General features: G+C 40.1%; 1 protein-coding gene across 1 annotated transcript; it reads left to right on the top strand.

Annotated features, from left to right (window-relative positions):
• The first annotated feature begins 5710 nt into the window (after positions 1 to 5710).
• Positions 5711 to 11447, top strand: LOC126701367 (PHD finger protein At1g33420-like). Its single transcript, XM_050399419.1, has 5 exons — positions 5711 to 6467; positions 7833 to 7959; positions 8679 to 8894; positions 9545 to 10165; positions 10379 to 11447. The coding sequence occupies exons 1-5, from the start codon at positions 6131 to 6133 to the stop codon at positions 11199 to 11201; spliced, it is 2124 nt and encodes a 707-aa protein (XP_050255376.1). The 5' UTR covers positions 5711 to 6130; the 3' UTR covers positions 11202 to 11447.
• The last annotated feature ends 1175 nt before the right edge of the window (positions 11448 to 12622 follow it).

Below are 12622 nucleotides of genomic sequence, written 5' to 3' on the forward strand. Positions count from 1 at the left end.
GGCCAGGCTGAAGTAGCAAACCGATCCTTGTTGAAAATCATCAAGACTCGGCTTGAGGGGGCAAAGGGAATATGGCCAGATGAATTACCAGGAGTTTTATGGGCATACAGGACCACAGTGAGGACCCCTACAGGGGAGACCCCTTTCAAGTTAGCCTATGGAAGCGATGCAGTCATACCTGCAGAAGTGCATATGGCTAATCACAGGGTGATGACGTATCAAGACAAGGATAATGAGGACCAGCTTCGTCTGAACCTCGATCTAATAGACGAGGTAAGGGCAAACGCAGAATACAGGGCAGCAAAGTATAAGAACCTCATGGCTAGGCAGTATGATGCGATGGTGAAGCCTAGGCGTTTCAATATAGGAGATCTCGTCCTGAGAAAGGTCTCTTTGTCAACCAAGAACCCAGCACATGGGAAGTTGGGCCCAAACTGGGAAGGACCCTATAGAGTAATCAACTGTAAAAGGCAAGGATCCTACTACCTGGAGGCCCTGGACGGGAGAAAGTTGGAACATCCTTGGAATGTGGAGTACCTGAGGAGGTACTACCAGTAAGAGTGAACCTATGGACGAGACTAGGTCTTATCTGTCTACTAGCGTACTACTATGAGTGATGCTGTTTGATACTACTATGTTTGGTATTGTTTGTGTGTGAAGTTTGAAACTATGATTTACTTTTTATAGTTGTGTTGTGGTTATGGACGAAGTCATGAAGTATGTATTTATTAAATAAAAAAGCATCAGTGTGCATGTGCCTTGTCTGTAAACAATATTTATGTTATGTACAAAATGTTGTGTGAATTCTCCATGATATTGTCGTCCAATTCAATCCTCAAGAGGGTTGAAAGATCCAAGACGAACAAAATCTCTGGACGCAGAGATGTAACGTCTAAATTTTCTTGAATAAAAGGAATAAACCACATCCATACTCGTCCAACTCATGGACGAGGTAGAGCCAACTGAAACAATCCAAATTCTGGACGAGACAAAAAGTTGGCAAAATAAGTAGATGGTATGTAAAATTAGTTTGCAAGTCTTAAGACGAATCAAGCTAATTAAAAATACTACCTGCTAAGACGAGTTAGACTACATGAAAAATATGTATTCTCGACATGGACGAGCTAGGAGTAAAATAGCTTAGCAGCATCCGTCCATGCAAAGAAAATGAAATCACTCGTCCATGCAAAGAAAATGAAATCATTTAACTATGCAAAGAAAATAAAACTTCATTCAAAGGGTGGACATCCTACGTCCAAAAACCCTTGATTAGTTTGAAAAGCAGAAATAGTATACTTAAAAAACCCGTCCTAAAACCATGGACGAGTATAATGTATTCTTGTTACATAAAGAAGGTCCAAAAACAAAGGACCAAACACAAAAGTTACAAAAAGAAAGAAAAAGCAAAGTTACAAAGGTTAAAGTCTCGTCCTAAGAAAGGGGAGCATTCACAGCAGGCTCGTCCTGAGGAGGCTGAGTACTGGCGTCGTCTTCCACGTTGACGTCATCAGAGCCGGTCTGGAGGAGAGAGCTTGTGGCAGCAGCAAGGTTAAGCTTGATTGTGCTGAAGTCAACTTCAGGGAAGTTTTCAACAGCGTCCATTCTGAAATCTTCAAAACCAGCTACATAATTGCGATCCAAAGTGTTTGTATACTCTTTGGACGACTTGAACTCAGCCACAACGTCCTCTCTTGCCTTGGAAAGACGAGCATTCAACTCATTGTTCATCTTTTGTAAGTGATCAATGCGCGTTTCCTTCTCCAATGCATCCGTCCTTAGCTCCTCAATCAACTTGTTACGCTCTTTGACCTCGTCCTTAGCTTTTTCAGCAAACCCAGCCCATTTCTTACAGTCAGCGTTCACCTCCTGAATCCTTGTCTCCAACAAGACTCTCGTCTTGTCCAGCTCCGTTGCCTGTCTAGACGCTGCTATAAACTTCGACATGGCCTGTGAATAGACAGAACAACATAGAATGATTAAATGAGGAAAAGTTAATAACTGAACAAGGACGAGGGATACTGGCATACCTTGAAGAGGTCATGGACGCCTGAATGTTCAAATTCCTTCAAGCCCATGTTATAGCACATGTTTATATCCTCGTCCTTGACGGCTGTCTGGAAACGTTCCCAAGCCAGATCTTCGCTCTCAATAATATTCGTAGAAGGCTGGGACGAGCCAGGCGTAGTAAACTTGGCTAAAGGAGTTCTAGGCGGAGTCTTGGACGGAGTGGATTCAACTGGAGTGGACGAGTCCACGTCGACTATCTGGACGGCAGGCTGAAACTGAGGAGGTTTTGACTTAACCACCTTGGACGAGCCCTGCTTAACCCTTTTGTCTCTACGATTGGGGAGCCCTTCCAGGTCAATACTCTTTGGCAAGAATTTCCTTTTGTCCCCAGCCGTTGGACGCGTCTGACCCTCAGGACGATCCTGGGCCATACCCTCAGGACGCTTCCCTTCTCCAGCAATTTCCTTCCCTTTGTTCTCTTTCATTGTTGACATTCCTAAAGACGAGATGAACAAGTTAAGAAATGTATACAAAAAAGAAAAGGGAAAGGAAGTTTAGCTAAAAACTTACTTTTTCGCACAGTAACTTCGTGGGCTATAGCTTCGTCTGAGGGCTCGGGACCTAAACCCCACTTGGCTAGACGTCTAAGCGTGACAAGAGAATGGAAGCTCCTATCTGCGTGTAGGCGAGCCCTGTGGACGCGGTCATGGTAAAATTTGCTCAAGGACGGACGTTTGGCAGCTACAACACAATGAACAAATAAAGGTTAGAAATTGTAAATGTACCAAATAGGAGTAAGAATAAAAATAGACAAGGGGAAGGGACGTACCTTCTGGACGAAGGTTCCCTAAGTCCCCAGTGTAAGGGGGAAAGGGATCCCTGCCAACGTCCACAGGGTCCCCTGCCCAGAAGCCTGAAAGAAAAATGAACTCCGTCTTCCACTTCCTATCAGACGAAGCTAGGGACTTGATCAACCTACAATCATTCCCTCTAGCAGTAAACTGATAAAAACCTTCAGACTGACTTATGGCAGAAGATTTATAATAATAAAGGAACTCGTCCACTGTAAGAGGACGGTCCCCACCAAAAACTTCCCTCCACAAAATTTGCATGGAGATAATTAATCTCCATGCATTGGGATTGAATTGACAAACACCTAAACCTAACTTGACTAGTAACTCCCTAGCGAAGGCATTTAAAGGAAACCTAAGGCCACCTAAGAAATAAGATTCATAGACGCCTATTCCAAAATGGGGCTCACAACACCACTCTCCACGGACGGGTAGCCTAGGGTTAAACTCGTCTGGGATTTGATACCAGGACCTAAGGCTACCTAACCTTTGTTCGTCCGTCTTAGAATGGACGCCTACAGCGCAACTAAAGACGGTCTCTACCTCGTCCGTAGGATTGGACGGAGAACCAGCTTGAGAGCTAGAAGCTCTCCTAAGCTGTTCTTGGACGACTTCAATAGGGAGCCCAGGGGCCCCAGAAGAGTAGTTCTCGTCCGTGCTTCCTCCACTCTCATCACTAGCACTGCTAGAGCTAGACCTATCACTAGTATCATCACAATACTCGTCTATAACCTTATTAAGGCTATCAGTAGACGAGGAAGCAACAGACATCCCTAACAAGAAACTTAAACCTAAAGACGAGAAAAAGAAGAGTACCTGGCTCTAGACGGAAGAAGACTCTAGACGCAGAGAACTCCTAGACGAGGCTCTAGACGATGGATGTCAAGGAAGAAAATTTTTGGAATGAGGAGGGTCAAGGGAGGCATTCCACTATTTATAGGATGCTGACCTAGGTAATCGAAACGACCCAACCAATACAGAAGTAACACGTGGCATCTACCTCGGAAAAATAAATCGACGGAATCAGTCTCTAATAAGAAAAGGACACGTGGTACAGTAATTATTAACCAATTGTGTCCAAGAACGTTCAACCCTTTGGACGACCCACATGGACGAGGGGGCAACTGATGGTGTCACAAATAATCCCAAGTCCATAACTCGTCCATATGTCTCGTCCAACGACAGAAGCAACAATAGGTGGAGAAAATTGCAAGCGTACCAGCGAACCTCGTCCGTATATGAACGAGCTTAATACCTCGAGATCTACTCGTCATTTATGAACGACAAGCCTTCCAAGATGATCTCGTCCATCTTTCACTAAAAGTGGACGAGATCATCCTGGAGGTCTCGTCCATCCTTACTATGGATGAACTAAAAGTGGACGAGCTCCTCATGAAGGTCTCGTCCATCCTTACTATGGATGGACGAGTTCATCGGCCCGTCCAACCTAGGTAACTTCCACAGCGGTTATGGAAGTTACTCCCAATTCTCCGGACTCCTCGACACTGGGAACGGTTACCAAACAGATAACCGTTCCACACACACTATATAAGGCTTCTTCGATGAAGGGTAAGGGGATTCAGACATTTTCTCACTTTTAAGAGAATACTTCTTCGTTACAGAGAGTTCAAAGTAACTAACTTGATCATCGGAGGATTTTTGGCCGGTCCTCACCGGTCCCCTCTGATTCTGTGTCTTTTGTATTACAGGAGATAGCCCGAAGATCAACGTTCAAGTCTTATCAACCCACTGATAATCAAGGAATCATCAAATATCACTGCTTTTCGACACGCCAAAGCTTCTGCCTCTTCACTATTTCTCACATAAGGCCTCTTAACCGACATCCCAACCATTACTTCCCCCTGTGCATTTCGGATTATTGCTCCAAACCCTGAACATTGCTGATCCGTGAACATAGCTGCATCAAAATTCATCTTGAACATATTCTGTGGGGGAGGCTTCCATTGTTGTTTGCTTGGTGTTGCATCTAAAATAGCCAAATGTTCTTGTGCCTTCTTGTATTCTTCAAGGTATTTTGCTGCTCTTTTGTTTAGCCAGCATGGATCCTTCATCTGTCCGTCGTGCACCATCGTGTTTCTCTAGTTCCACACAGTCCAAGCTTGAACAAGGAAAAGTTCCATCCCAACTGCATCTAACCTATTCATTAACGATTCAAATAGCTACATAAAATCATTAAAGTTAGTGGTAAATTTTTGCATCACAGTGGAACTGCCAACCCAAATATCTTGGGCCGCTGGACATTCCCAAATAGCGTGAATCACCATTTCTGGAGCTCTCTGACAACAATGGCATATATTATCCCTGATTATATTTCTTTTGACCAAATTTACTCGGGTTGGCAATATTTCATGGCAAGCTCTCCAAGCAAAAACCTTCATTTTGTTAGGCACCCGTACCTTCCACAACTTCTTCCATATTTGCTGCCCTAACACTATTGAACATTTAGCCCACTCCCTAAGCACATTTCTAGCCACATGATAGCCGGACTTGACTGAGTAATTTCCATCTTTGTTATGTAGCCACACCACTACATCTATCATGCGCCTGTAGCTTAAAGGTTAAAAACCAAATTAAAATAAAGATTGAGGAAAAAAAATCATAATTTAAATTTTAACCCAAAAAAGAAAAAGTAGGTGAGTATTTCCACAATTGGTATCTTTTTAATCATTAATCAGGCGATAAATGAGATGAGAAGTACAGCGAAACCAAACAATGTCGAACGAACATTCTAGAGTCCAGTTGGTCAGGTCGGCCTCATGATAAGGGTACTCCCGTAATTTCATTCATTCCCAGGCCCTTATATACTTTCGAAACCCCACGAATCGGTAAACTCGCTTAACGATTAAGATTTCGATCCTATAAATTTGCTTCTCTCTCTTTCTCTCTCTCAAACAAACGAGACCGACTTTATTGCTGTCCCGAATTCCCAGAAAATAATTTAAAACTTAATTTGATTTCTTTACAAAGTACAAAAATTTAAAATATCATAACGAAAAAAAAATTATAAAGAAATATAGAAAATAAAATAAAAGTAATTGGATGTCCGTGAAATCTCAGAATCCAAACACTCACAGAGAACCCTAACCCCAAAACAAAACTCCCAAACAAAACGCTTTTCTTTCCCTCCCAACCCCTCTCTCTCTCTGAAAAGTTAACTGAACCACTTCTCTTCCTCCAGATTCAATCTCAACCGTCCGACCTAGAACCTTCAGATCTAGATCTAGAGAGTCTTCAGATCTGATACACGCGCTATGGTTGTGAACGGAAGGCCATTAAAGAGGATGAAGAGGCGCGTGACGGCTGATCTCCACGATTTCTTGAACTTTCCTTCCTTGTCTTCCATGGATGGTAAAGAAGGTGCGTTCGGAGGACCGTTCAGGACGCGCGTGAAGGAGTTTCTGACGAAGCACGCGCTTCTCCCTCCTCCTTCGTCGCTGTTCCCTCACCTGCTTACGTGGCAGATGCTGTTCCGCGTCGGAGATGTCACCGACGGCCCTGATTCGCTCCCCGATGTGGTCTACCTTGACGTAGTTGAAGAAGATGTGGCTAGATCCAGATCTGTGTATTGCGACCAGTGCCGAGTTGTTGGTGAGTCACTCACCGAGCCAATTCACCGATTCCCTAACTCTCCCTCCCTCTCTTTATTTTCTTGTTCTATATCTTACAAATATCGAAGTCATCTCGTATTACGAGATGCTTTTTTTTTTTTTTTTTGGTTGCTAAGTAAGATGATACTTACTAAAATAGTGCATTCTGTGATATTATTGAGTGTTAATCAAGGGATGAATAACTGAGAATAACTTGTTGAAAGTTCTAAAAAGTTTTTTTCACTCAATTTCTTGTGAGAATAAAATGGCGATATGATATGAAATAAGATATTTATTATTGAGTGTTAATTAAAGCGATGGATTTACGTGAAATAAACTGAAAAAGTTGTTGGAACCAAGCTGTGGATGTTTATGTCACTCAATTTATCGTGAAAATATCACGAGATGATGTGAATAGAGATATTTTTTAGTAAATAAAATAGTGGGGATATATTTAGAAGAGTGTGGGTCCAGTTTGACATGATAAGACAAATAAAAGTAGATATGTGGGGTCCATATGATTGAAATGGATGTTATAATGTTACCCGTTTGTCATTGGCTGCTTGTATTCTTCACACGTGGCATACATGAGGACCGTGTATTATTGGTTGGAATTGGAACAGCATTCTTTCGCTGTTGCGTCACAGCTATCATTTCCTTTTGTACCCTAAATACCCTTTAAGAAATTGGATAATTTCGTGCCTTTTTATTTTTAAATTATTTTTAAATTACAATTGTTTGCCCCTTATGTACCCTAAGGCTTTGATTAATTGCTTTAATTGGATTTTTTTTTTTTTTTTGAGAAAAGCTTTCATTGGAATTAATTTTATTGATACCTATGAATTGATTTTTGTTTTTATTTTTTTACTTTTTTTTATAGATCATCACCCTATTCATTTTACTGTTTACTTTTTTTTTTTTATGTTTGGACCAATGTTTGTTGTGACACGTCATGAATTCTATGCTTTTGGACATTTAGCTTTTTTTTTTTTTTTTTGGGATAGAATAAGGTTTGGGTTCACATGAATCTAAGTAGTAAGATGGGCCCATCTCTTTTGTTACTACTTCTAATATTAAGATGGACCCATGTGAGCTTTGGTTAAAATCACCCGAAAATTTGTTTTTAATTTTGTCTGTTGTTCTTTTTTTTTTTTTTAAAAAAAAAAATGAAAAATACAACCCTGGAAATTTGACAATTTGTTTTGGGTTTTTATTAAAAAAGAAAAAGAAAAATAGAGGTTTTTGTTCTATTTGGTTCTTGTTTGTCACTATGCAAATCATCTTGTCTGTTTTCTGAGTTGTGGGACATTGCTAAGATATAGCTTCTAAAAAGATTGCGGTTACTAACTTATTATCAAAACTTCAGGTTGGAGTGGGCATCCTGTATGTGGGAAACGTTATCATTTTATAATAAAGGCTGATGATAGTTCCATTGGTGGGTATCACAAGCCATGCATGTGCTGTGGAGATGTTTTGCATCTGTCAGAATCCAAGTGAGGACCATTACTTTTTCTCCTCTTTTTGCCCCTTTTTTGTTGTATGATTGAAATGTAGTAGCTCTTATGTGGGTGTCAGATATGTGATTAGTATGCTATAATCTAGCTGAAGTTTGTTTTACTTCTCTTCAATTAAATTTCAGAGGTTCAATTCAGTTATCAAGTGTTGTGACCCTAGCATATGCTGCCAAATGCACATTATGCGGAATTATGATAACTCAGTCCTCAACCATATTTTCTTAGATATACATCTTTAACTGACTTTGTCATGGAGAACTATTACGCATTTTAACTCCCTTTCCAAGTATTGGTGGTTGCGCTAAAGTGATTTTTCTATGTAATTGAGTTAAATAATGTTGTCACGTTTTATAAATTAATTTTTGCAAGATTTAGTTGTGCATATGTATATAGAAACATCTATTAGGCATATAGCTTGTCATTGATGCTTATTTCTTAGAACTGAAATTTGGTTTTCTACCATTATGTTGTTAATAAATATCATGAGAGCACTGTAACAGTTGTCGTAATTTGTTCGTTAGGAACTGTATGGACACTGAATTTTATGGCCTTATGAGAACTCTGAGATTGATTTCATTGGTGTTAAATTGGTTTAATGCAAGTATTTATACAAAAGTATGACCTTTTTGCCGCATTTAATTAGTTTGAAAAGGATGGTATCATTATTTGTGCGATGCATGATATGCCCTTTATTGCAGGTGCAAGTCATGCAACCAAGTGACTAGTACAGATGATGCTGAAGATTGGGTGTTCCACCAGTTGGAAAACACAACTCACCTTTTACATGGTGTGGTTCATTCAAATGGTTATGGTCACCTTCTTAGGGTTAATGGTAGGGAAGGGGGCTCAAGGATTCTCTCTGGATATCATATCATGGACTTCTGGGATCGCCTTTGTAAAATACTTGGAGTCAGGTTGAGATCTTTTATTGTAACTACAGCTTCTCGTTTGTTTTCTAATGGAAGTGTTTCTATTATGTTTATGAGCCAGTTAGTTTCATCTCCTCAATCATTTTCTTCTAGAATTATATTTTATATATATATATATATATGTATATATATTTGCTTCCTTTTTTCCCCCTCCTTTTCCCCCCTCTTGCTATATTGTGAGAAGTTCAGTGAAACGGTCTGTTTTATAATCATTTAATTGGAAGATGTACTAGAATCACATATCATATTGGCTGCTACGGTGGCTACCTCAAAGTAGGTACATTGAAGAATGCAAAGAACATGAAATGTTTTTAATATTCGTGGGGAGTTGTCTATCTATATCAATTTGTTAATTGAAGGTTCAATTAAAGACTATATGATGCTGTTTTACTTTGAGAGGATTCCTGTTTTGCTTTTCATTTGTCTCATGATGTGCTAACAAGATTGCTTGGTCTCTGTTTTTTATCATATCATGTTTCTTTCTATTTTGCCCTCCATCTTCTGATGCGAATGTGCTGATGGATGCCTTTTTTTTTTGGAATTATGGATGCCCTTCTAGTCCAATGTTATTTTTTAAATTTAGTCGCATCTTAAAGTCCAATTTATTTATTCATTCCATGTTCATACATCAACAGAAAAGTGAGTGTGATGGATGTGTCAAAAAAGTATGGGTTAGAGTACCGGCTGCTTCATGCCATCTCCAAAGGCCATCCATGGTACGGTGAATGGGGTTATGAATTTGGTGCTGGTAGCTTTGCTCTCACCCTTGAAGCCTATAAAAGGGCTGTTGAAAACCTCTCCAGCCTGCAGTTGTCCATCCTTCTCTCTCCGGGACAGGAATCCTGCACTCGCCTGCAGGACACGATCTCACATTATCAGTCCTTAGCGGGGCGTAAGCTTGTAAATATAAGAGATCTCTTTTGTTTTTTGATGAGCTTGATACATGATGCCCACAAGTCTCCGTCTAGGGTCGATGATGTCCCCTGCAAGAAGCGTCATATCTCTACTTCGGCGGCAGTATTTTGTTCATGGAGTGCGACTGACGTTGAACGGGTGGAAGAAGCCATTTTCAGAGTTCTTCGTGCAGTGTCTGGCTCTAATTGGGTAAATTGCCGTCTTCTTAGAAGCGCTGTTTTTAAGGTGGCTCCTCCAGAGCTCCTAGATTATTGCCTTGGGAAACTTGGAGGGAAATTGGCAGCTGATGGTATGGTTGTTAAAGCCCGATGCAATCCTGATTCAGGAGCCCTTGAGTACAGGTGAGTGGTCATTCTGGTTGTGACATGCTGTGTTTGCTGTTAATTGGTTTAGTCATTTGAGAAAAGAATCATGTGATTGTTGCACATAGGATTTTCTTTAAGCTGTAAAAGACTGCTTAAACTTGTGATTTGGAATAAAATATCCATCCCATTGATATGTTTATCCTTTTGTTGTGTTACTTGTTTGGACTGATTGTACTTTATCGTTTACAGACTCGAGCCTGGAAGTGGTTCCATAGGAGAAACAACTGCTTGCAGTGATTCTTCGATTTCAAACTGCTCATCTGTAGAAAATCTTCTGCAAGATCTCAGATACATGTATGAATCCTTGCTCCACCCTCAAACTATGGTAAACTATGACCCTCAGGCAACAAGAAATATTGCAATCAGCTCAGCAGAGAAGCTCCTTGACTGCAAGCACTTTGTGAAAAACTACAAGGTTGAGAACATGTCATCCATTGCAAACCCATTTGCTGTATGCCTGTCATGTCAAGTGGAGCTCATAGATGAATCTGAAGAGTTTACCACAAATCCGCCGCCGGAGTTGATTATCCTTCCCCCATATGCAACAGTTTCTGACCTTAAGCTTGAAGTGTCCAAAGCATTTCAAGAGGTATATCTGATGTTTAGAAGATTTCAAGGGGAAGAGCTAGTTGGCTTTGGTGGTGTAGATGATTCCACCCAGGTCAAACTTTTGCTAGGGTCAACTGAATCAGTTCGAGTGCGAGGTAGGTGCCTTGGGAAAAATGGACTGAGTATGTATAGAATGGAGAGGGGTGTCGAGAGGTGGACGGTGGATTGCAGCTGTGGGGCCAAGGATGATGATGGAGAGAGAATGATGGCGTGTGATGTTTGTGGCGTGTGGCAACACACTAGGTGTTCTGGTATCAAAGACTCCGATTCTGTCCCATCCAAGTTTGTTTGTCAAAGATGCAGGAATTCCAACCGAAATACCAAAGCCAGTGGACACTGCAAGGATGAGACTGTTGCTGTTGGTAGCGGAAAGAGCTTGACTGCTCCTTTTGATGTTCGCTGAGGTTTTGAACGTTTGTAAAGGTTTATTATTTTTATTTTTTAGGAGTTTTTTCCTCGGGCCAAAACAAATGTGTACATAAGAAACAGGCCAAGAAGATTGCATTAGGGCGGTCGACTTGTTTTTGGACTCCTACCTCCTTTTATCTTGTACATATTCTACCAATGACAGTAGTCCTTAACAAGAAACGAGAAAATGAAATTAACACGAATGATCAAGAAAAAAAACAAGTACCTAATTGCTGCATTACTTCAGTTTCTTTCTTTATTTCCTTGCCATTACTTGAGTTAAAACTTTCCACCCATTTTCTTTATAATACTTCGATAGTTACAATGACTGGGAGTTTGGATTTGAATCCTCTTCTTGCTAATTGAAGAGGTAATGTTACAGCCTTACAAGTTTGTGGCCTAAAACAAAGCTTTTAAAATGCTGTATCTAATCAAATAAACATATATGTATATACACACACACACTAAAGTCAATTCACAAGAAAAGATAACATAATTCATATTAAGTGGTGTAATATTTGATCCTATTCCTACATTGAGTGGTGTAACTTCAAATGGCAAGCAAAGAGTAACTCTTTTTTATTGTTTCCAAGAGGACGAAATTCAGAGAGTTTACTGTTTTCAAGAGGGCGAAATTTCGAGAGAGGGGAGGGAGAAAACATTAGGCAAAGGTTAGAGAGCGCTAATGCAGTTTGATTCAAAATTTCTACGACAATTATAATATGACATGGTTGTTTTTCATTTTTTCTACCCTTGCATGAGATCAATTAGTCCTCATGTGTGACAATTACATCCATGACAAACCTTAACACAAACTAAACAAATGTTAGGCATGGCTGGTGATAATTAAGGGCCACCTAACGAGCCATGTTGGCTTATGCTACGAACAGAGGAGACCGCGACACCTAACGCGTTGGATGCCACACGTACTGTTGGTTGCTCCTTGTGGAAGTCATTTAATATGAACTGGGATAATTAAAAGATAGATGAGTTGATTTGAGGGGGAGAAAATGGGCTTTTGCCCATTTAAAAAAAAAAAAAAAAAAATCCAGCATTTTGTCCCATTTCTCAAACTAATTAGGGAAATTCTCCTCTTTTGAAACTCGATTTTCTCAAAAATCGAGTTTAAAAAACAAAAAAAAAAAAAAATTCTTAACCTCTATAGTAGCGTTTTAAGGAGCCTATAGTGATGTTTTAAGGAACCATAGTGGCGTTTTGGAACTCAAGCTCCATAAACTCGAGTTCCATACAAGTTTTTTTCCTTTTTTACCTATAACTCGAGTTCATGGAGCTCGAGTTCCAAAACGCCACTCTAATTCCTTAAAACGTCACTATAGGCTCCTTAAAACGTTACTATAGGACTTAACTCAATTTTGAGAAAATCGAGTTTCAAAAGAAGGGTATTTCCCTAATTAG

Source organism: Quercus robur, chromosome 10 (assembly GCF_932294415.1).
Source record: "Quercus robur chromosome 10, dhQueRobu3.1, whole genome shotgun sequence".
Taxonomy (NCBI): Eukaryota; Viridiplantae; Streptophyta; class Magnoliopsida; order Fagales; family Fagaceae; genus Quercus; species Quercus robur.